General features: G+C 36.4%; 1 protein-coding gene across 1 annotated transcript; it reads right to left on the bottom strand.

Moving 5' to 3' along the window:
- Positions 1-591: 591 nt before the first annotated feature.
- On the bottom strand, positions 592-4494 carry LOC148691735 (uncharacterized). The gene is made up of 3 exons (XM_088683402.1): positions 3339-4494; positions 1674-2279; positions 592-1016 (listed from the first exon to the last, which is right to left on the bottom strand). The coding sequence occupies exons 1-3, from the start codon at positions 4492-4494 to the stop codon at positions 592-594; spliced, it is 2187 nt and encodes a 728-aa protein (XP_088539528.1).
- Between the last annotated feature and the right edge of the window lie 20367 nt (positions 4495-24861).

Below are 24861 nucleotides of genomic sequence, written 5' to 3'. Positions count from 1 at the left end.
GGGACAAGAGGGTCTCAAACTCCAACAATACCCCACATTTGAGACGACTCTTTGGTCCTAGACACACTAAGATACGAGAGTAAACAATAGATGTGACATACATCAGGAGAGGTGTCTTTTGGACTTGAACCTACCTTAGTATATACTCATCGGATTTACTAGATGACGCAGTGAATATAAAATCTTGAACTGTTCATCTCCGCAGTAAACCAAGACAATAAGCAAAACATATGCCACATTTACACATCACAAATTCATACGTTTGTGTTCTTTTTGGTCCTGAACAAATCCTGGATTCATGAGAGCTTTAGAGAATGTAGCCATGTAATTCTCATAAATGCGACCCCACATTTACTCTCATATAGGTGATATTGATTAAGAATAGGCTGCTTTTATTCCACTTGATTTACAAGTATCAATATCATTAAACTAATGTATCCTACATCATCAGCAGTCAGCACACTTCTTCCATCATAGGAATGGGTATGTAAGTGTGTTTCTTCTTGAATCTAGCCAAACCAGTTTGCCTATTGAACCTAGACCATGGGATCTCCAATCAACTAGGTTAGGTTTCCGTTTAACAGTTTCATTTTACTCTATTGGCTTTAAACCCATTCCCCTCGATGTATGTTTAACTTGCTCTCTAGACAAACCTTTAGTAAGCGGATCCGCAATATTATCTTTTGACTTAACATAGTCAATAGAAATTACACCACTAGACTTCCCATTGTATACACTATTTTTAGCTCGATATTGTGCAGCTAAACTATCACAGTGTATACATATTGCCGTTATAGGTTTAGGCCATATGGGAACATCCTCCAAAAAATCTCTTAGCCACTCAGCTTCTCCTCTAGCCATATCGAGAGCTATAAATTCCGATTCTATAGTTGACCGGGCTATGCATGTTTGTTTAGAAGATTTCCAAGATATTGCTGCTCCTCCCAAAGTAAATACATATCCACTTGTGGATTTTGTATCATTACTATCCGATATCCAATTCGCATCAGTAAATCCTTCAAGCACAGGAGGATATCTTGTATAATGCAATCCATAATTCATTGTATGCTTTAAGTATCTCAATACTCGAATTAAAGCTTCCCAATGATCATGCCCAGGATTGCATGTATATCTACTCAGTCTACTCACTGAGTATGCTATATCAGGCCTTGTACAGTTCATAATGTACATAAGACTTCCAATAACTTATGAGTATTCATGTTGAGATATAGCATCACCTCTATTTTTCTTAAGTTTGCTATTGGCATCAAAAGGAGTAATTGCATCTTTACTTTCCAAATGACCATATTTTCTAAGTGTAGCTTCTATATAATGGGACTGTGTAAGAATATATCCTTCTTGGTTTCTTTTTATTTTTACACCAAGAATCACATTAGCTAATCCAAGATCTTTCATATCGAAACTTGATTTCAATATCTTCTTGGTCCAATTTATTATCTCTTTGTTAGTTCCCATTATAAGCATATCATCTACATATAAACATAACATAACGCAAGCATTATTTTGAGTTTTTGTGTAGACACACTTATCACACTCGTTTATCTTAAAACCATGTGTTATCATAATATGGTCAAAATTTTCATGCCATTGCTTTGGAGCTTGTTTAAGCCCATATAGTGATTTCACAAGTTTACAAACTTTGTGTTCTTGACCTTTAACCACAAACCCCTCAGGTTGTTCCATATATATTTCCTCATCTAAGTCTCCATTTAAGAATGCAGTCTTTACATCCATTTGATGTATTTCCATGTTATGGAGTGCAGCTATAGCAATCAACAGTCTTATTGACGTAATTCTCGTTACAGGCGAGTATGTATCAAAGAAATCCAAACCATGTTTTTGACGGTATCCTTTAGCTACCAAACGAGCCTTATATTTGTCAATTGTACCATCAGGTTTTAATTTCTTCTTAAATATCCATTTGTACCCAATTGGCTTATTGCCAGGGGGCAAATCAACTAATTCCCATGTATGATTTTGCATAATGGAATCTATCTCACTGTTAACTGCATCCTTCCAAAATGGAGCTTCAGGAGTGGACATGGCCTCCTTGAATGATTGAGGTTCTGTCTCGGTTAATAAGGTCACAAAATCAGGCCCAAAGTCCTTTCGAATTTTTGTCCTTTTACTCCTTCTAAGTTCAAGTTCTTCTTCTTCTTGAACTCTAGACAAGGATGAACTATCATCATGTTCTCTATGTTCGTCATTAACCTCAGATACATCATCATGTAATCTCTTTTTCAATAAATTAGACTTGCCTATTTTGTATGGAAATGTATCCTCAAAAAATATTGCATTTATAGATTCTATAATAGTATTGACATGTATATCACTGACTTCGGAATGAAAAACTAAGAATCTATAAGCTGAACTATTAGATGCAAAACCAATAAAAACACAATCTATAGTTTTAGGCCCTAATTTTGTTCTCTTTGGCAATGGGACTTGTACTTTTGCCAGGCAACCCCACACTTTAAGCAATTTAAACGTTGGGGTTCTTCCTTTCCATAATTCGTATGGTGACTCCTTTCTCGTTTTAGGTGGAATTCGATTCAAGATTTTATTTGCAGTAAGTAAAGCTTCACCCCACAAATTGTGTGGAAGCCCAGAGCTATTCAACATAGAATTGATCATGTCTTTAAAAGTCCTATTTTTCCGTTCGGCAACACCGTTTTGTTGTGGTGTATAAGGGGCTGTTGTTTGATGAATTATGCCATGTGTGGCACAAAATTCAGCAAAGGCATGAGACTCATATTCTCCTCCCCTATCGGACCTTAAGACTTTAATCTTCTTGTTAAGTTGATTCTCAACTTCTGCCTTGTATGTCTTAAACATATCCAAGGTCTCATCTTTACTATGAAGTAAATAAACATAACAATACTTACTGAAATCATCTATAAATGTTACATAATAGTTCTTTCCACCACGAGTTGTATATGATCTAAAATCACACAAGTCACTATGAATTAAATCTAATAAATCATTGGACTTTTCATGCACTGATTTAAAGCTTTGACTTGCAAATTTCGATTTTGTACAAGTCTCACATTTAACATTATCTAGATAATCAATTTTGGGCAGCAAACCTAAGTTATGCATTCTAAAAAGTGAACGAAAATTTACATGTCCTAACCTAGAGTGCCATAAATTAGAAGAATCAACAATATAAGCAGAAGCATTATTTATTTCATTTATAGCATTAGCAAGTACATTTAGTTTGAATAATCCATCAGCAAGGTAACCCTTCCCTACAAACATTCCCCCTTTAGTTAGTACAAACTTATTAGACTCAAAAACTAGTTTGAATCCTTTATTACTAAGGATAGGACCAGAAACAAGATTCTTCCTTATATCGGGGACATGCAGCACGTCAAGGAGGGTTAATTCCTTTCCAGAAGTGAATTTCAGAACACATTTCCCTATTCCAGCCACAACAGATGCAGATGCATTTCCCATAAACAGCTGCTCGTTTCCTTCGATTTTCTGGTACGAAGAGAACATATTTCTGTCACCACACACATGGCGAGTTGCACCGGTATCTATCCACCAATCAGCGTGATCAGATACAAGGTTGATTTCAGAAATCATTGCAGCCAAGGCATCCACATTGTTTTCAATCAAGTTCGCGCGGTTGTTGTTGCCTTGATTTCCAGGACCTTGATCCCTTCGATGGCGACATTCTTGAGCCCTATGGCCTTGCTTTCCACAAACCCAGCAACTTCCCTTGATTTTCTTGAAGTCTTTGCCTTTCGCACTAGGGACAAAGTGTTTTTCCTTCTTCTTAGTTTTCTGGAACTTCGGCCTTTGCTTTGATGAACTTCCTTCAACAACATTCGCCTTAGCTTCCACACTTGAAACCAGACCCTTCTCATTTTTTCTGTTATCTTCCTCTATTCTCAGCCTGACAATGAGATCCTCAAGCGTCATCTCTTTACGTTTATGCTTGAGATAATTCTTGAACTCTTTCCAAGAAGGTGGCAGTTTTTCTATAAAGGACGCCACTTGGAAAGACTCGTTGATTATCATCCCTTCAACATGAATGTCATGCATGATTTTCTGGAGATCTTCAGTTTGAGAAACAACGGACTTGGAATCCACCATTTTGTAGTCCAAAAATTTGCCCACGACAAATTTCTTTGAACCAGCATCCTCGGTTTTATATTTTTTCTCAAGTGATTCCCAAAGTTCCTTGGCTGTTTTGCATACTACATAGACATCATACAATGAATCATCTAATGCATTGAGAATATAGTTTCTGCAGAGGAAATCATTATGATTCCAGGCATCTATAGCCGTTAAAGTTTCTGCAGAGAAAATATTTTCTTCATCTGCAGTAGGTACAGTCTCGCGCAGAACATTAGCCAAATTCAAGGTTGTCAAATAGAACAGCATCTTCTGCTGCCATCTTTTGAAGTCTCCGCCCTTAAATTTCTCAGGCTTCTCAGAATGAGGTTTAATTCCCAATTGTTCCATACTGTTCGAAGATTGTTGGAGAACAATTCAGAAATAAACAAAAATAACAGAAATAAACAGAACTTGAAATTCTAATATTTTATTTACCAAATATACTTTATGTGCAGAATGAAATTATACAATAAATACATAAACTAATATAAAAATATCAATGATACTAACTTGATCATAGAAGGTAGAGGCTAGCGTAAAAGCTATGTCCTTCGAACAGTATTTTCGTCCCACTCTTGTGCTTGTGGTTCTACAACGTCTGCTCGACCAGGATACAACTACCAAATTCTACAACCCGCACTGGATTATAGAACTCTAGCGAATTGCTTTGTGTGTTTACTCTCTGGAAATTTTGTACAGAAGATAAGGAGGAAGAAAAGATGATTCTCACTTGGATACTGTGATTGCAAATATATAGGCTGTTTAACACCCTTTCAAATACCTGTTTAGTGTATTTGAAAGCACACAACTCTTTCTAATAGCTGTATCTTTTAATCAAAAAGTACAACTCTTTCTAATAGCTGTGTCCTTTAATCAAAACGTTTTTTAATTAATAAATTAATTAAAAAACGTAATCCGAAAATTAAAATTAATGAATCTGATTAATTTTAAATCCTTTCAAATACCTATTCAGTGTATTTGAAAGCACACAACTCTTTCTAATAGCTGTATCTTTTAATCAAAAAGTACAACTCTTTCTAATAGCTGTGTCCTTTAATCAAAACGTTTTTTAATTAATAAATTAATTAAAAAACTTAATCCGAAAATTAAAATTAATGAATCTGATTAATTTTAAATTCCAAGGCCCTTGTCTTGATTAATTAATATTAATTGTACTTAGGCTATATTATATTCAAGCCTAATCCACACAACCATAAGGCCCAAACCTTCAATTCATTTCCAAATGGTCCAAGTTCTAATTACTAAGAAAAGGGAATAAGCCTATATAAAGGCTAGTGAAAAAATACTATTGACCAATGTGGGACAAGAGGGTCTCAAACTCCAACAAGGAGCAATTATGGGACCATGATTTTCCAAGGCTAGAGTAAGGTGAAATAGATATGTGTACACCAAAAGTCCGGTCATGGACTCAATAGGCCTGATCAAATTGATCTACTCAAATGACCCAGTGATGCCACCACATCTTGTTGTACTCTAGAAAGTTGGACGAAATTCGCTGACTTCGCTGAGATTAACCATTCTTGTTTGGCAAGACACGGAAACCTGATCCGTTTAGAGACCAAACTGGTTTCCTATATTTTTGGAGATTCCTACAATCTAGGAATTGGTATGTGCAGCAAGTAATCACACTCCTAAGAGGACACAATATATAATCTTACATATCCGCTTGGATTCTCCTGATTCAATGCGGATTATTTATTCTAAACGGTTTCTCTCCCGGCTAAGTATAAATATCCTCATCTAGGGTAAACCTCTATTAACACTTTCGTAACGGATACATTATTTTCTTGCCCATTGCTTGAGTCTTAATATTACTTATGAACAAAACCGTCAAAGAACCTTTGGCTGGTATCTCACCGGTGCCAAGGTCTGACTTCGGTTGTTTACTTTCTTACAGGTAGCCAAACTTGGCCGGACTTGCACACCTCCTCTACTCGCTACGATGCATAAATTTCGTTCCAACTCATCTCACAAATATTCACACAAACATCGGTCAAGAACAAAGATCAAGAAAGTTCTGAATTTTTTGTGAGCGTAAAAATATCTGACTCTGCATTGACTTTTAAAAAAAGAGAAGTAGCCAAAAAAACGTTGGCGTAGTTGCTGCTCGTGCACACACCTTAGGCTACGGCATCGCAGCTAGACAACTCCAGTCAAGTCAGCTTGACTATGTTGGGTGATGTTTGGCTGGACGGCTCGGCTCGGCTGGCGAATTAGGTCTGTGCTCTTCTTTTTTTTTTTTTTTTTTTTCCTTTTCTTTTCTACAATTTGCTAATCTTTAGTCTTCTTTTTTCGACACTGATAGATAAGCCTATATAGCTTATCAGGGTAATCTATGTAGGTCGCGTGGCGATTGACCTCTATTAATTGTGCCTAGGGTCCCTGTTGATTGTCAGCTTTTAAGGCATTCGTAATGAATGTGACCCATTAGTCTGTTAGAGTTTAATTAATGATCTGCGTATTTCCTGAAAGACAGAATGTCATATTTGATAAGTTAGACACATGACATGTTTCCATTGATAACGATGTATATTTCCACACGCATCAAAGTCACAAACTCCCCATTGAGTCGATTGCATAAGGGTTAACAACTTGTAGAAGGCTTAAGCAACCAAAGTTCTCAACCATGGCAACTCCAGATCAGCTTTATACTCATGTGTTTCATTAGATATAGCTATGTAGGTCTATCAAACTATTGACTCCATATCAGGTTTATACTCGTGTTTTATTAGATATAACTATTTAGCTCTATCATTAAATGTAATACAAGAATTCTTTATAAATTATAAAAAAAAAAAACCTTAATTGAAATTTGTATGCAAATATATGTGGCAATTAGCATCACATTTTTGGGGATTTATCTTTATTTATAAGTGAACGGTCTTGTATAGAATTATCATAGATGACAAGTTTGATACATAACTATAGTTATTCTAATGTGGCTTAGCTGATAAGCAAGGGTTGGGATTTTAGTGTTGGGATTTTAGCTTTTAGTTATTGTTAAGCAAGGGTTGGAATTTTAGCTGATAAGCATGGGTGTTAAAAAGGGGATTAAACGGTGCGCTGAAGATTTAGCAGGGTGGAATCCACAATCGTTTAGGCATATTCAAAAACTGTTTGTTAAGGCGTATAAAGAAAGCTTTGCAAGGATGTGTGGTTGCTGATAATATAAAGTTAAAAGAAGAAGATTGAATCTACCCTTGCCGTCCTCCTTGAAATGGAAGAGACAATCTGGAGGCAGAGACCTCGGGTGGATTGGCTGAAAAGTGGTGATCGTAATACTCAGTTTTTTCATGAACGAGCAAAAATTCAAATCCCTCTCTCTTCCAACAAAAAAAAATGCTCGTCTTGATGAAATTTATAATTCGGATGAATTTTGTAAATATTTTGGTAGTTTACAAGAACGTACAATCATATTCATAATATAGGTACACCACTACAAAATGATTAACAATAACTAAAGGCGAAACTCATCGCTCTCACAACTACGACTAAACTAATAATTAGTTCGTGTAATCTTTGGGGTGTTTCGTAAAGTGTCTTGACAGATTCACCAAATACATATGAAAAGAAACCCATCTTCTTATGTTTGGCTCTTGTTTGAATAACAATATTCATATGCAAACATAAACACATATAAAATGAACAACTCAATGGAAAAGTGAATAAAATGAACAACTCAATGGAAGAGTGAGTTATGTTCCAATATCCTAGTAGATAAGGTGCTGAATTTCTACTCATGCATTTCGAATTTGAAACTCTCACTTTCTCTAAATTATTGTAGTTACACACCCTCTCTCTCTTTAATGATAAAAAAAAAAAAATTTTAAAATAATCTCACTTTCAATATTAAAACATAATCAAGAGAGGCAGAGGCTCGCTTTTTCTTTTTAAGTGGGAGATAGATTCATGAGCATAGATTTGACTCACTTGGATTGGATTGACTGCCCTCTTCATCTCTTATTATTTATTTCATTTATTGTGGCTTTTTTTTTTTGCTAAATCATTTATTTTCCTTTTAACTTTTCCTTTTGACTATTCAACGGTCAAAATGTATTATATTGCCTATTCATATTATAACAGTTAAATATTTAAATTTTGTAATAGATTTGGTTCCTCAAAACTCATTTTTTTTTTTTTTTAAAAGGAGTTAAACAAAATTTAAATATTTGACTGTTATAATATAGATAGGCAATATAATACAAATGTACCTATTATTGATAACCCATAAAAATCATTGTGCACTCAAAATATTCTACGATGTGAAAGAAAATTCAATTATGAGGTATACACAACAAACTTTTTAAATGAAAATAACAACTCTAAAAAACAAACCAGAAATGCTAGGTGGACTCTCTCAAGAGTGATTCTTCATAGACTATCTACCACCTCACAGTTTAATGTCAATTTTCGTTCCAACATTATAAAACGTTATGACAAAAGTATGAGATGGTAAAGAGTATAGATAATCTCACTTTGAGAGACTTTCTCTTAACATTTCTCAAAATAAAAATAAGTAACAAAATTTGTGAACAACGTATTTCAAGCCACGTGGATATGGTAAAGTCGGGGTTGGTACTCAGCCTCTTAACCAATTTTCTGCTATTCACACGCAAACTGCTGCAAAGCCATTGCACATTGTGCATATTAGTTGGAGGGATTTATTATTGAGCCTTGTACTAATCATTAAATAAAGTTAAAACATAATTTTTAGTTAAAACTCAAAGTTTTCAACCCCTTTTGGTTAGTTTTTTCCTAAAAAAGAAACCTCACCCCTAGTCATTAACTTTAAGCATTAGGAGTGTTGTGATGTTGCATCAGTGATACTACATCTACTGATGATGCATATGACTAATGCTACATTTACGAATGTTGCATATGGAGTCTACTACCAAGGTGACCCCTAGGGTAAATCTCTAGGGTAAGGCTCGTTGTAATCTTTAGGGTAAGGGTATGTAAATCACATTTTCCCTTGATTTAAGGGAGGAGACTGATTGGAGTAATGTCTTTGTGTAAGGTTTAGATTAGGTAGGCAACATGCCTTCTTCTTTCTTGTCGGCTGCTTTCTGCAACCATCATTCCCATCCCTTTTCCCTCTCTCTTCTCATATATTCCCAGACTCACTCTTGTACAAATATACATTGAAACTTCAAACCAAAAAATCTACATGGTATCAGAGCAGGTTTTGTAACCTGCCTCTGGCCATTTTTTTCCGCTGCATCTTTCCTTCAATCTTAAGCCATGGCTGAAGAAGATTTAGTAAACATAGAGGGTGACATCTCGCATACCTCTTCTTCAAATTTCTCAGGCATCGAGGTTAACACCAATCAACGTTTGTGTTCATTTCTCTTGAACGAGTTTAATTATCTCCCTTGGTCTCGAGCTGTGTCTCTTGCTCTCAGAGGCAAAGAGAAATTACGGTTTGTAAATGGAAGTGTGGAAGCTCCAGACATCTCTTCATCTACATATGGTGTATGGCTTTGCAAGGATCCACTTGTCATGTCCTTGCTGCTCAACACCATAGAGAAACATGTTGCTGAGATTTTTAGCTACTACAATTCTTCATGTGAGCTTTGGAAAGCCTTGCAGGATATGTATGGAAATCAAAACAACTATGCACGTGTCTTTCAACTTAAGAAGGACATTGCTGGTGCCCAACAAGAAGGGAAAACATTTGTTCAACACCTTGGACGCCTCAAGGCTATGTGGAATGAGTTGGATGTATACCTTCCACATACCACAGATCCTGCTATTTTCTTGAAACGAGCTGAGGAAGATAGAATCTATCAACTGTTGGGGAGTTTGAACTCCGAGTACAAGGATATAAGGAGTCACGTCTTGATGAGTCAAGAGTTTCCTACCTTCAACAATGTCTGTGCAACTATCCAACGAGAAGAAGCAAGGAAGAAAGTGATAAATGCTGAGCATAACTCAAGATTGACTAGGACTCGTGTATATCCCTCAAATTACAAGACCTCAGAGGCTAAGGTGTACAAGTGTAGAAATCCACACCTGACATGCAAATATTGCAATGGCGTTGGTCATGTGGAAGACAAGTGTTGGGAACTTCATCTTGAACTCAAGCCTAAGTTCAGCAAAGATGGAAAAATGATACTAAGGTCCTTTATTATCTCACAAGGATCCATGGAGTTCACTGCCAATCCATTGTCTCTTATTAATGAGTTTGCAGCGTATCTTCAAAGCAAGGGACACGAAGATGGTTCACAAGCTCAAGGAAATGAAGAGAACAATCATGCAGCCATGTTGGGATAGTTTACCAGCCTTCTTGCTGGAAATGAGAAAGTTTCACGGGATGAAGCACCAGGTATACTCAAAGCATTCACTACTACCTTGTTAACTGGTACTGAAAATGATTGTTGGATAATTGATTCAGGAACCACAGATCATGTGACAAACAAAATCACAAATTTGCATCATTTTAAACGTTTTTCAAATCCCTCACATGTGTCTGTTGCAAATGGAAAAACTGTTTTAATTTTGGGAAAAGGAGAAATAAACTTACTCTCATACAAAACACCTTCCACTGTCTTATATGTACCAACCTTTCCTTTCCAACTTCTGTCAATTGGAAAGATCACAAACACCCTAAACTGTCGTGCCATTTTCTCACCAAATAACGTGATGTTTTAAGATGTTCTCACAATGAAGATGATTGGTGAAAGGGTCTTCATAAATGGACTTTACTACGTGTACAAGAATGCATGTTTTACTCAGGTTCTTCAAGCTCATTCGAAGTCCATAGATGGAAACCAACTTTGGCATAAGAGATTAGCTTACCCCTCTGAAGTTATCTTGTCTAAACTGTTTCCAAATTTTTGCAAATCACATTTTACTTGTGATACTTGTGAATTTTCTAAGTTTACTATACTACCTTTTGGTAACTCAATGTCTAAGAAAAGTAAATTTTTTGTCAAATTTTTATTTTTACTCTACTACTTTGTCTTATTTGTTGATGACTTCTCTCGAATGAGTTTTGTGTATCTTATGAAATCAAAGAGTGAAGTCCAAACTATTTTCAAAGATTTTCATATGCATGATAAAACACAATTTCAATCAGACATTAAGGTGTTGAAATCAGATAATGGCACTGAATTTCTATCCAACAACATGCTTCAATACATAAGTTCTCAAGGCATAATACATCAAACCAGCTGTGTAGGGACTCCCCAACAAAATGGAGTAGCCGAGAGAAAAACAGAGATCTCTTGGAGAAGACTAATGCTTTTGTGCTTCACATGCATGTTCCAAAGAAATTTTGGTCATTAGGCATCCTCACTGCCACTTACCTTATTAACCGACTCCCAAGTCGTGTGGTAGGGTTTAAATCTCCTTATAAAGTACTCAAGGGTAGAAAAATTGATTTGACACATGTCAAGGTATTTAGATGTGTTTGCTTTGTTGACATTCAAGCCTTGAACCGTGACAAATTAGATGCCAGGGCAACCAAGTGTGTGTTTGTGGGGTATTCTTCCACCAAAAAGGGATACAAGTGCCATAATCCAACTATTAAAAACTGTGTTATGTCAAGGGATCTGAAATTTGAAGAAGATTGCCCTTATTTTATTCATAAATGGAAAACTACAAGTCAGGGGGAGGAACTGTTTGAAATGTTTCCACTTGCTCCTGTCATTAATAATTCAGTGTTAGAAGAAAGCTCAGTTGTTGTGACACCAAATATTGAAGAAATACAAATTGACTCAATCTCTGATCATCGTATCCTTGCCAATAAGGGAGACGAGGAGTCTCATTCTGATCATTCACAATTTCCTACAGAGTATCAAAGGCTTAAAAGAAATCCTCCTCGAACCAAAAAACCTCCGACTAGGCTGCAAGACTATGTTACTTATGCCTCACGGTATCCTATCAGTGAAAGTATCAGCCTTGGTGAGTTCTCAACATTTCATGTTGCATTTCTCTGTGAAATTGATAAACACAGTGAACCTGGAAGCTTTCAAGAGGCATCTCTCTTCCCATAATGGAATCAAGCCATGGTTGATGAGCTTTATGCTCTAGAAGAAAATAAAACTTGGAGCTTGGTTCAACTACCACCAGGAAAAAAGGCTGTTGGAAGTCGTTGGATTTACAAGATTAAATTCAAGTCTGCTGGTTTTATCTAGAGACACAAGGCCAAGCTTGTTGCTCAAGGGTTCACTCAAACCTCTGGGGTAGATTACAAGGAAATACTTGCACCTGTGGCCAAGATGAATTCAGTGAGAGTTCTACTCTCAAATGCAATCAATTGTGGGTGGACTCTTTATCAAATGGATGTGAAGAATGCTTTCCTTCATGGAGAGTTACAAGAAGAAGTGTACATGCAGCCTTCTCCAAGTTATGATGGTATTAAAGGCAACATGGTTTGTAAACTACACAAGGAAATCTATAGATTGAAACAATCCCCAAGAGCTTGGTATGCCAAGCTCAGCTCAGTTATAGAAAAGGCTGGATTCCTACGAAGTAATGCTGATTCCTCATTGTTTGTAAGAACTGGCACTAGTGGGAAATCGGTGGTGCTTATATATGTGGATGATCTCATCATCACAGGAGATAGTGCCGCTAAAATTGAGGCACTAAAACTCTCACTATGCCAAACCTTTGCTATCAAAGACCTGGGAAAGCTGATGTATTTTTCGGGCATCGAAATGGCAACCTCTTCAAAGGGATTGTTTCTACATCAATGAAAATATGTATTGAATCTTCTTCAGGAAGAAAAAAAAATGTTTGATTGCAAACCTGCCATCACTCTCGTGGACTATAAACTAAAGTTCAATACAGATGGAGAAGCCATGCATGATGTGAGCTACTATCAACAATTGGTGGGCAAACTTATATATCTCACCATCACATGTCCTGATATCACATATACAGTGAGCTTGGCAAACCAATTTATGCATTCTCCTATGGTTGATCATCTTAACATGGTTAAAAGAGTCCTACGTTATCTCAAGGGTTCGGTAGGACAAGTAATCATCATGCGTAACAACAATTCCACTGCCATCATTGATGCAGATTAGGCAAAGAATGCACTTGATAAGAAATCTACCACGGGCTATTGCACGTTTATTGGTGGAAATCTTGTCACTTGGAAGAGCAAGAAGCAACATGTCATTGCTCGCTTCAGCGCAGAGGCTGAATATCAAGCCATGACAGCCACTGCATGTGAACTTATATGGCTTAAAGGGCTTCTTTCAGACTTAGGGTTTACTAGTACTACTCCCATGTCTCTTATGTGTGATAATCAAGCAACCATGCACATTGTTGCTAACCCTATGTTCCATGAAAGAAAGAAACACATTGAAGTGGACTGTCATTTTGTTAGAGCACAAGTGCAAACTCAAGTCATCCGAACCATCTTCACGCGAAGCCATGATCAACTAGCAGATCTCGTTACCAAAGATCTCTCATCTGCTCCATTCCACCGTTTTCTGGGCAAGTTGGGCTCGATTAACCTCCTCGATCCAGCTTGAGAGGGGGTGTTATGATGCTGCATCTACTGATGTTGCATCAGTTTCCACCGTTTTCTGGGTAAGTTGGGCTCGATTAACCTCCTCGATCCAACTTGAGGGGGGTGTTATGATGCTGCATCTACTGATGTTGCATCAGTGATGCTGCATCTACTGATGGTGCATACGACTGATGCTGCATATGGAGTCTGCTACCAAGGTGACCCCTAGGGTAAATCTCTAGGGTAAGGCTCATTGTAATCTTTAGGGTAAGGGTATGTAAATCACCTTTTCCTTTAATTTAAGAGAGGAGACTGATTGGGGTAATGTTGATAGGAGCATATTTATGCGACTTTGTTATCTTATTTCTTTGCATTTACTTAGTTAATTTCCATTTATTATAGTGATTTACTTTATTTTCGTATTATTGTAGGTTCAATTGGTGAAGATAACAATAAATGGCCAAAAAGAGCAATTTGGAGCAGTTTTGGACTTGGATTGGATAACATGTGTATGGAGCATAATGGATGGACGTTTTTGGTGACAAATGATGCTAAAAATGTTCTACAAATCTGGAAGAATTAAATTAAGGCTTGGAAGACAAGGAATCAGCTAAAACAATCCAACCTTATCCTATCTTATCCAGTCTTATCTTATCTTATCCCATATTATCCAAACATTATCCTATTTAATCCAACATTTTCTAAACTCATCTTCAGCTGTAAAAGGAGTCCTTATCCTATTCTAGATCATTCCCATATGAATTTAGGAGTCCTTATCATGTTTTAACAATGCATATCTGATTCTAGAAGTCCTGAAATCATGCAAACAATTTAATTCCTTTTCTCCTAGAATTGTGCCGTGTCCTATCCTTGTCCTCCAAGGATTGGTCCGATGTGTCTGCCCTATAAATGCACATCCTTGCCGCAAAACTTAGAGGGGAGTTTTAGAGAGAAAAATATAGAGGAATAAACACATAGTGCCGTAGCTTGCAAGGAAGGAGAGCTTGGAGCCGTGCCTGCCATCCAAGGCCTTTGGATTGCTGGAGTGTTTCTAAGTGTATTTTGTCTTTAGTTTTTAGTTCAATGTTTGTCTTACTTTGGTTTTCAGTTATGATACACATGTGGAACTCATTTCGTTTTAGCTAGAGGTGAATTCAAAGCCATGAACATATGTATGATATGAATCGATTACATCCAGTTATTGTTTCATAAATCGTGAATGCAATTTACTTATCTGTTTGATTGATAACTTATTCTTGTATGTTGATTAAGGAGGCCTACTTAGTTTGCACGCATGAATTTGATGCTAAAATACAAGGGAATTTCACATAATCGTTATGAACTTATATTTGCAAGTAGTGGAAATCACTAGTCATGATTGTGTTAAGTAAATTCCTGGCAGAAGTATCGTGCAATTCATAGTTACGAATGCCATGTCAATGCTTATGATTTTCATAGAACTTAATGATCTTTGATATGTATCTCTATCATGCTGTTCATATAGGGAACTTGATAAGAATAATTTGATTGCGTCGCTAAGTCCAATTCAATGAATTTAGGAAAATCTGATGGTTAATTTGTGTAGTTCACGGTTAACTTGGGGCATTGTCATTCATGGTTTATAGGAATAGTAATTGGAGATTGATTTGTGTTGCATATGTGTCATGTGTGGAGAAGGACCCTCTAGTTAGCCTTTCACCCCCTTCATTCACCCCAATTTAGTATCAATTAGTTTGTTTTCTGCAAGTTACTTAGTTTTAGTTTTAAATTTCGTTCAAACCAAACCCCCCGCCATTGTGTCGTGTTAGTTTAGTTTTAAAGTTTGTTCAAACTTGTCCCCCGTTAGTGTTTTGAGTCAAGTTAAGTATAGAATTCGTCCAAATCACTCTTTAGTTCCTGTTTTGAGTCAATTTGTTTGTTTTGCGCTGTTTTGAGTCAGTCTGGTCAATCTTGAGTCATTAGAGTCTAGTTTTGTGTTTTTAAGTCTAATTTGTGTTGATTAGCATCCCTTCTAATCCCCGGCCTAAAACGATCCATACTTACGTACACTACAATTGTCTAAAAAGGGTTTAATTTGTGTGTTAGTTTTGACCACATCAAATGTCTTTGTGTAAGGTTTAGATTAGGTAGGCAACATGCCTTCTTCTTTCTTGTCGGCTGCTTTCTGCAACCATCCTTCCTATCTCTTTTCCCTCTCTCTTCTCATATATACCCGGATTCACTCTTGTACAAATATACATGAAATATACATTGAAACTTCAAATCAGAAAATCTGCAAGGAGATATAACAATATTGATAGGGGTGCGATATCCACACACCCCTTTTTACTTCTCTCACACCTTTTTGGTTTTCGACCATCGGATCAGATGAATTGAAGAAGATCAACGGACAGAAATTAATAAGGAATGAGTGAGAAGTAAAAAGGAGTTTGTGCATAGCACACCCCTATTGATATATAGAAACGATTCCAACCAAGAAAGGGCCTCTTTAACCCAAGCTACAACACCATCATACTACACTGTAAATCTAGAAAGTTCATGAGAAATTACAGGTCCAGGAGACGTAATAAATTGAAGCCTCACGAAACATACACTAGGCTTCTCCTAATGCCTTTCAACTTGTTTGGTTTACAAATATGCAGGTTTCCTTTGCACTCCATCATAGTAGTAAACGAAACAAATTGAATATTGGGTGACCTTTAAGTTGGAACATCAAGGATCAAGGATCGATAATTTCTATATATGTATATTAAAGGAGAATGCAAAAAGGATAAAGCTTTCATAATACTCAAATTGTTCTTCTCTCATTAGAAATTCAAATAAAATATAAAATATATATATATATAAATAAAAAAGTTTCACAAAAAATACCAGGTAGTGTGACTGTGGGTGGTTAATAAGTTCATTATTTTTCAAAATATATAAAAAAATGTAGTTATATTGCGTGCGGTTAGTAAGTTTATTATTTTTAAATACATTTTAATAAAAAATTAATTAATTAATTAATTACCGCATGCGCACTTAAAATATAATGAAAGTCAATACATTAAATTTTATTAAATTAACACACAATCATATAATATATTGTTATGATAGGTCCCATACCATGGCAAAAAGAAAAGATAAACCAAACATGGGTTGTGTTGATGCATGCTTTTGCTTCAAATATAATGATGGTGATTTGGCAAAGTTTTCAAACTCGTGTGCCTCAAGCTAAACCGCAATAATCAAGTTGCTTTAGGCTAGCTAGATAGTTACATATACGACAATTCTTTATTTTTTGAGCAGAAAAGTTCAATCTTGCTTGCACTCCTGGATTGTGATTTTTTATCACTGATTAGATTAGATATGTGCCACATCAATTCAAATGGAGATAAGCATGAAATCTGTAGGGCCATTTGACAGAAAACTGTTCATTTCAAATTCAATGCAATTGATATTAATTGGTACAATCTTAGTCTCACAACCGTCCAATAAAATCTAACAGTTAATTTGGTCAGGTTAGTTCTGTTCCAAAATGTCTTATACATAAGAAAATTTATTTACACGGAATGTTAACGGAATGACATAAAATTATGATTTTAAGTACTAGATTTTAATAAATAAAAAATTTGATGCATGAAATATTAAAAATCAATAAACCTGAGAGCAATAAACTAAATTTAATCTTATAATAATGTAGGTCAAAAGTCAACAAGTTTATTGCAAGTTGTTTTATTTGCTTGAGCTTTGTTTCATTAAATGTATCGACGTAGGTCTATTCTTTTTTGGGGACAGACGGCCAGGTCTGTTGTCGAATTCCTGTATCAGCTTTTCATTTTATCTCCCACACTGTAGTTAAAATGGAAAGCTGTGAAATGTAAGGTACTGAAAGCAATTAATACCCACTACAATATCCTTTACCAAACAAAAACAATCAATTTACCAAAAAAAACAAAAACAATTAAACCCTTTTCTCTGTCTATGAGAACTGTTACTATACGTTTTATTTGGGCTTTTTGGGGTCTTAGCTTCATCCTCTTATTTAAATAAAATTTCGAAAATGGGCGTTACCAGAAAGTTAGTCATTTCTGATCATTGAAAGCAGAAAAGAAATAACCAACTTTTGTAGTTGATGATTAAATCTCGAAGCTTGGTTTTTTCTAACCGTTTTGTGCGTGTTAGAGAGTAAGGTTACCTTTGTAGTTCGACAATCAAATCGTATGCGTAGTTTGAGTTGCCTATCCTCTATATCCTCATTAAAAAGGGTAATATGCTAGGGAGACTAATTTGTAAACTAAATTTTGAAAATTAAAAGACATGAAAGTTGATGATTGGTTTATTACTTAAACATTGATAAACATATTTATCTCTTTTAGTCTCATTAACATTACCTTTAAAAAAATTTCAAAGTCCTTGATAAGAGAATGTTCAAAGCCACTCACAACCACACAATTTGGATTCTTCCTGTATTTTTCTAAGAGAATTTTCCCTCACCTTTCTTAGAATTTGTCAAACTGTTTACCCGCGTAGTATCACAAAATATCTCTTATTTAAACGTATATAATTAAAGTAATAGCTTGATAATATAAGCATAATAATAACTTGTTTATAGGGTATGTTTATTTTCTAGAAATAAGATAAGTAATGAATGAGCATGATATTTAATTATTTAGGCATGTGAGATATGTTGTAAACAACTATTCTTTAGTGATCTCATACTTGGTTGACACATCCTGTCCTAAATCGAGGTATGCTGGTCGTCATGTGAGGGTAACGTAGCCATATGCGCAGTGAGGAAGTGATAGAGATACGAATATGTGGGTAAATAAAAACCAAACTAGCTACTTTACACTAGGTAAGTATATAAGTACGAGTGAAGGTGTTTAAAATAGTAATGTAAGTGCTCAGAACGTAGGTAACCTAAGTGCAGTCCAACAAGCTAAGTATTAATTATACAAGACATGATGGAAATTCCTACATTATTTGAAGTCTGTCAGAACTGCCGTAGAATCCTCGTAAGCCACCAACACAAACTTCTACCTAGAACCTGGAGGGGCGCAAAACAGAAAGTGTGAGTGGGCAAAAACAAAGTTTTTAAAAACAACTTTGTCTTTAAAACGTAATAACCCATCACCGTAAAACCCGTATAATTGCCCAGAAAATAGTATTACATACGTATCTAGAAATCATTCACAAAAGCAATGGAAACCAAGTATATGCCATGTCACTATCTCAGCAGTAAATATGTAAGCTAGGTGATATAAATCAATGTAAAAGTGATATGCCAGCTGGAGTCACTTAATGTGACCTGTACGGCTGAACCTATTGCTCATCAATCCAGCCGGAGTCACCTAATGTGACATGTACGACACTAAATCTACACACAAGAACCACGTAATGTGGTCTGTACGACAGGCTGGGTGTAAATAAGTACGCTCAAGTGCTATGATCACGTGAAGGTTGTGCAACGAATTACAAGTCACCTATGAGTTGGAACCACCTAATGTGGTATGTACGACAGGCTGGCACCTAACTTGGATCCAAGCTGAGCGCGCGGTGCGGGAAGTGAATGATCACGTGAAGGCTAGAACCTAGCCACGGGCAGAGCACTAACATCAGGGTGCAGGACAATGAGCTCTACGTGCATCAACTCATAATCAACTACCATGCAACTGTACCGTCATTATGTACACCTAAACTTACTTGGGCTTCTGCAGCATCATGCAATATTATGCAAAGCTATACTAATGCATATGCTAAAATGTAAAGCAAACATGACATGGCATTTTAAGCGAAATTCCGTATAAAAACAGTTTTTGGGAACGCATATATATATATATGTATATATAAAAACAAAAAGCCCACTCACTGGTATGTAGCAGGGTCGTAACCCCCGAGTCTCGCCTGACTGCGCTCATCCTCTAGAAACGTCTTACCTATATGTGAAACAACTATTTTAACGTTAATTTAAAGCACATAACCAAAACCATGTAGCAACTTCTCATACGTTGCTCAATTAGGGTATTTGAATATGTCATCGTGGCCTACTCAACACCACGAGCATCCCCATATTTTTAGAATAATTTTCCGACACCCCACACACCCTTACGCGCCAACCACGCACTGACGAAATGTTCCCTAAATGTATATTCCCATCTCTACCTAGCACGAGACCTTTTGGGAGCTCACTAGCTTTGGGTTCCATCGGAACTCCAAAATTAAGCGAGTTCGGGCAAGAGCATTCCCAGGATGGGTAACCCACTGGGAAATTCTCGTGTGAGTTCCCAAAAACAAAACTGTGAAGGCGTGGTCAGGGCCCAAAGCAGACAATATCGTGCTACGGTAGAGTCAAGCTCGGGATGTGGTGAGGGTCAGGGCCGGGATGTGACAATTTGGTATCAGAGCCAATTCCTGGTCGGAAGTGTACCGACGAGGACGTCGAGCCCCTAAGGGGGTGGATTGTAAGATCCCACATCGCCCAAGGGTGAGGATCCTGTAAGCCTTATATGTATATTTCCATTTCTACCTAGCATGAGGCCTTTTGGGAGCTCACTGGCTTCAGGTTCTATCGGAACTCTGAAGTTAAGCGAGTTCGGGCGAGAGTATTCTCAAGATGGGTGACCCACTGAAAAGTTCTCGTGTGAGTTCCGAGAAACAAAACCGTGAAGGCATTGTCAGGGCCCAAAGCGGACAATATCGTGCTACGGTGGAGTCAAGCCCGGGATGTGGTGAGGGTCCGGGCTAGGATGTGACATGGTTGTTCAAGTATATTTTATTTAGAAAGAATGATAATGCTAAGTAGACTAATTTATTACACCAAATTTGTAAACTATGTAATCTGTCATTAATAAAAAATAATCGCGTTAACGTACACTTAAGTAATAATTTAACCATTAATAACCACATCATATTATTTCTTAAATGTAATTTAATATTACTCTAATAAGAAATCACATAATGAGTAATGATGATGATTATGTACATTAAACAAATGCAAGTGAAAATGTGGAATACGGAATTTCTCTTCACTTGTAAATGAGAAGTCTTAGATTTGATTCTTGTCAAAAATCAATTTGAACCATATTATTACTAGTTCATTGTGAGGTTTGACCCACTTTTCTTACCTTTTAGTGTAAATAATATCTTTTGTTAAAAAATAAATACAACTTTTTGGGGCTCCAAACTTCATAATGCGAAAGGAGAAAAGCGTGCCTTTGCAGAAACAAAAATCATGATCAAATTCCCTCACCCTTGCATTTTACGCATTTTTCGAAGCCGCAGCCACTACCCACCTTTTTGCCTATTTACTTTTTATAGACTCACTACTCTTCTCAGTTTTCTAGTTTTGTTATTGGCTAAATTGGATTAATGGTCCCTATGTTAAGAGAATAATCGGAAGATAGCCTTCGTAGTGAAAAAATTCGGATTTAAACTCTTGTGGTGAACTCTGTTAGGATTTAAGTCCAAAATTAACACAAAATTAACAATCACACACTTCCCCCAAAGATTTCATTGGATTTTAAATTTTCTGGTCCAAAGCAGTGTCACTTGTTGTGTTCTCTGGGTTAATTCAATCCGAGCGAGTTTTTAAATTTCAGCTCTTTCTCTGAGTAGAATACCCAGAAGAAAAAAAGGAGCTTTCTTTACGATAAAACCAGAAAAATGGGCTTGCTTTCACGCTCAGGTGGCATCTGCGGCTGAGATTTGATATGGGTTGTGAAGTTTCAAGCTTTTGGCTCCAATCCCTTGTAATTTATTAACCTTTAGATTTCGTAAAGTTTGAGTAAGTTTATATTTACCACCCAAATTGTGGTTCTTTCTTATTTTTATAAATCTTGAAGCTTCTTTTACTGCAGAAAGGCTCAAACCACACCACCCTCAATCTGTAGGTCAGTTTTCACAACCCAATATTTCATTTTTCAGTATTTGAATGGAATCGAAGCATGGATCAATGAATTCACAAACTTGGATGAATGAGTTTTTTTCTCTTTTGGTTATGAAGGTTGAATGAGTTAACAAACAGATGAGGAAGATGTTAATTTTGGACTTAAATCCTCACGGAGACCACGAGGGTTTAAATCCGAATTTTTTCACCACGGGGGCTATCTTCCGATTACCCTCTCACCATAGGAGTCATTAATCCAATTTAGCCTTTTTTATTTTTTATTTTTTTCCTTTAATAAACTAAGGAACATTTGGCTTTGTTCAACTACTACCCACCTTATTACCTTTTCGCCTCCACGTGCTAAGGCACATTGTGGATGCCAATAATAATTGATTGAAAAAAGGAAATTGATATAAATGACCCTTTTTTTTTATTTTAAGATTAAAATAGAATTTTTTGAATATGTACAGAGCATGCACACACCAAGCATAATAATAGGATAAAAATAAGATTTTTCCTACACCTTAAAATGATTCACTTGCCCTTTTGTATAAATGGGTTAATTTGTCAAACCTAGTTAGCATTTGCACCTTCTTGTTCAAAATTCTCTGATGCCCAACCCTTAGCTCTAAGAACCCTCACCCCAAACGGTGCAACCCTTTTCCACCCCAATTTCCGACCAACGCTAACTTTCAAATCCGTTCTACATATTTCGCAACCTAGTTGAGTTTTTAATCCATCCTTTCAAAAATCTTCAATGGCAAAATCAGAAGTGAGGTACGGTTTGAAATGAAATTTCATTATTTCGACTTAGGTTTTGTAAATTTGGGAATTTTAGGTTTTGGGTGCGGTTTAGTATTTTGTATTGTTAAGTTGTTCGACATTAATTTGTGTTGTGCATTATATTAGATGTTGCTAGAAAATAATTGATTGAATTTTTTTCATCATGTCAAGCTGCGTGCATAATATGTGCATGTCTATATGTTGGGCAGGCTTGAATTTGGTCAAGAATTACTTGAATTTGTGCATACTATATGTACATTCTGTGCTTATCCGTTGGATATTTCTGAAAATAATTTAATGAATTTTTTTCATGAATTGGTAGATATTATGTGCATATTTTGTGCATAGTAGTATGTGCATCTTCTGTGCATGTATAGTGGTTAGGCATATTTGGTTATATTTTGTTGGTGAACTAGTTCGATTTGGGCATACAATGTGCATATATTGTGTATCTCCTGTTTGCATGTTCATCTTTTTAATTTGATTTGATTATGTTGAAAATCTTGCAGGTCGAAAGTTAAATCTTTTTATCAGAACTTATGTGCCCGCTGGATGAGGTGTTTCTTGCTACCATCTCCTGTCTGTCATACACCTTAGGGTGTCTGGGGAATATTAGAAGCCGGTTTTCAAAGGATCTACTGAAAAAATTCGAGGATTCTTATTTCGGTCATTTGGTTAATGTGGACCGCATTGACTAGTTTAGGCTACTGAACCACTACGATATCCTTAGGGCTATTAAGGATAGAGTGAGTGATGATTTCATCTCCTTCCTTTTTGGGGAGCATGTTGTGACTTTCGAAAACAACAAATTTTGTTTGGTGAGCAGACTTGGTTTCAGAGAATTTCCCCCCAAAAAGAGGAAGATGAATGTCGTATTAGAGGGATCAATTTCAGAGGGAAGAAAAAGATAACCTTGATACAATTGGAGGATCAATTCAACTTGTGCCAAAACCAAGACGATCTCTACAATTCGGGCCTACTGTACTTTGTCGACAATGTTGTTTTGGCAAGGACATCGACTACCACCTACTTGAATTGGTAGATAATCAAGAAAAATGAGAGACATATCCCTAGGGATTTGCATCATTCTAGTTGTCGATGCCAAGCATAACCACGACCGCTTTGACTTGCCACAAGGTTGTAAAAGAAAAAAAAATGTAGACAAAAATCGGTGTTGTGATTTATGACTCCTATAACTTGAGGGGGTTTTCATATACTTTTCAGGTAATTTCCCTTTTATTTTGTTGTTCTAAGTTTAACGTCCTTTTTCATTTGTTTTCGCTCTAAGTTGCTTACAGAAAACCCTGAGTTATTGCCCCAGATTTTCCGTTGGGGCACAAACCTAAATTAGTCCCATGAGAAGTTGAAGAAGGTCTTTTTGCTCAACAATCGATACGTATTTATTTCCAATTTTAATAAACTTGCTAAATTTTTATTAACAATTGATCTAATAACTTATGCAACATCAATTTTGTCGGATGCAACTTCTTATCCATCCAATTACTCCCACTGAGGAAAAAGAAGGTAGCTTACTAGAACATCATGTTTGAAGATGTTCAGCGGTGAGTACATATTCCGTAAATTGTAGTTTCAATTTAGATGCTTGTACTGTTTCTGAACGGATATCGGTCTTGATGGTGTTATGAAATTACTGTTTTTATACGAAGAATTATGAGTTTGTTCCTAAGCGAGAGTTTGAAGATTTTTTACTGATGGTGGAAGTTCGGTTTCGGATAATGTTATAGGAATTAGAGGTTGAGTGGTGTGCCCGCATGGCCTTGGCTATAGAGGTTGAGCATTTTGGGACCATGATTTTCCAAGGGCGAAGTAAGGCTGATTTGAATATTGTTACCTAGAAGTCCATTTATGGACTTACCAGCTCTATGTGGAGCTGTATCAGATGAAGTAGGGTGCCACCATCATTTTGCTTCGGGACACTAGGCAAAGTCCAAACAACTCAGCTGGATGACCATGCATGCTCTGCAAGACACGCGATTTCATCTGGTTGTGGACTTAATCAAATCCTATAAGTCTTGGAGTTTCTACAATGTAAGGCTAAGCGTGCGTTACAAGTAACCACACTCCTAAAAGATACAATATCTACTTACTAGATATCCTTTTAGGATTCTCTCGGTTTAGAATAAGAATTATATCCTATAAAGGTTTCTCTCATGGTATAATACACCATCTAGGGTTCACCTACGATAACGCAATCTCTACACGTCAATTCTCTTGCCCACTGCTTGAGCTTAAAATCATTCACTAACTTGATCATTGGAGAGTCTTTGGCTGACACACACCTAAGGTTTGCTTGCGATTGTTTCAATGTTTTGCAGGTTGTTCCAGACTACATAGATTTTTGCTCAACTGCCACTCACAAAGGTACGCATATTTGATTCCAACAATTGGTGCTTTCATTAAGAGAAAACCCATATTCCTCTCAACCAGACACTCCATTAGCAAACATGCCAACTGAAGAAAGTTTAGTTCATGCTCACCTCAGCCCATCCAGAAAGGAAGGCCTACCCTCTGATACATTATTTATCCCTGGGGCAAGAGGCATGTTACCTTCAACTACTAC

The sequence above is a fragment of the Pyrus communis genome, chromosome 13 (genome assembly GCF_041283825.1).
Source record: "Pyrus communis isolate YQ-2024b chromosome 13, ASM4128382v1, whole genome shotgun sequence".
In the NCBI taxonomy this organism is placed as follows: domain Eukaryota; kingdom Viridiplantae; phylum Streptophyta; class Magnoliopsida; order Rosales; family Rosaceae; genus Pyrus; species Pyrus communis.
This window is presented reverse-complemented; position numbering and strand designations above follow the sequence as displayed.

Bases quoted from the DNA above. Each gene is read 5' to 3' on its own strand.
- LOC148691735 (XM_088683402.1), bottom strand. From the start codon at position 4,494: ATGGAACAATTGGGAATTAAACCTCATTCTGAGAAGCCTGAGAAATTT. The intron at 2,280-3,338 runs GTAATAAAGGAT...CATACAAAATAG, and splicing joins TGTTTCTGGTCCTATCCTTA to GCAAGTCTAATTTATTGAAA. The intron at 1,017-1,673 runs GTCAAGAACACA...CTGTGCTTGAAG, and splicing joins TGAGGGGTTTGTGGTTAAAG to GATTTACTGATGCGAATTGG.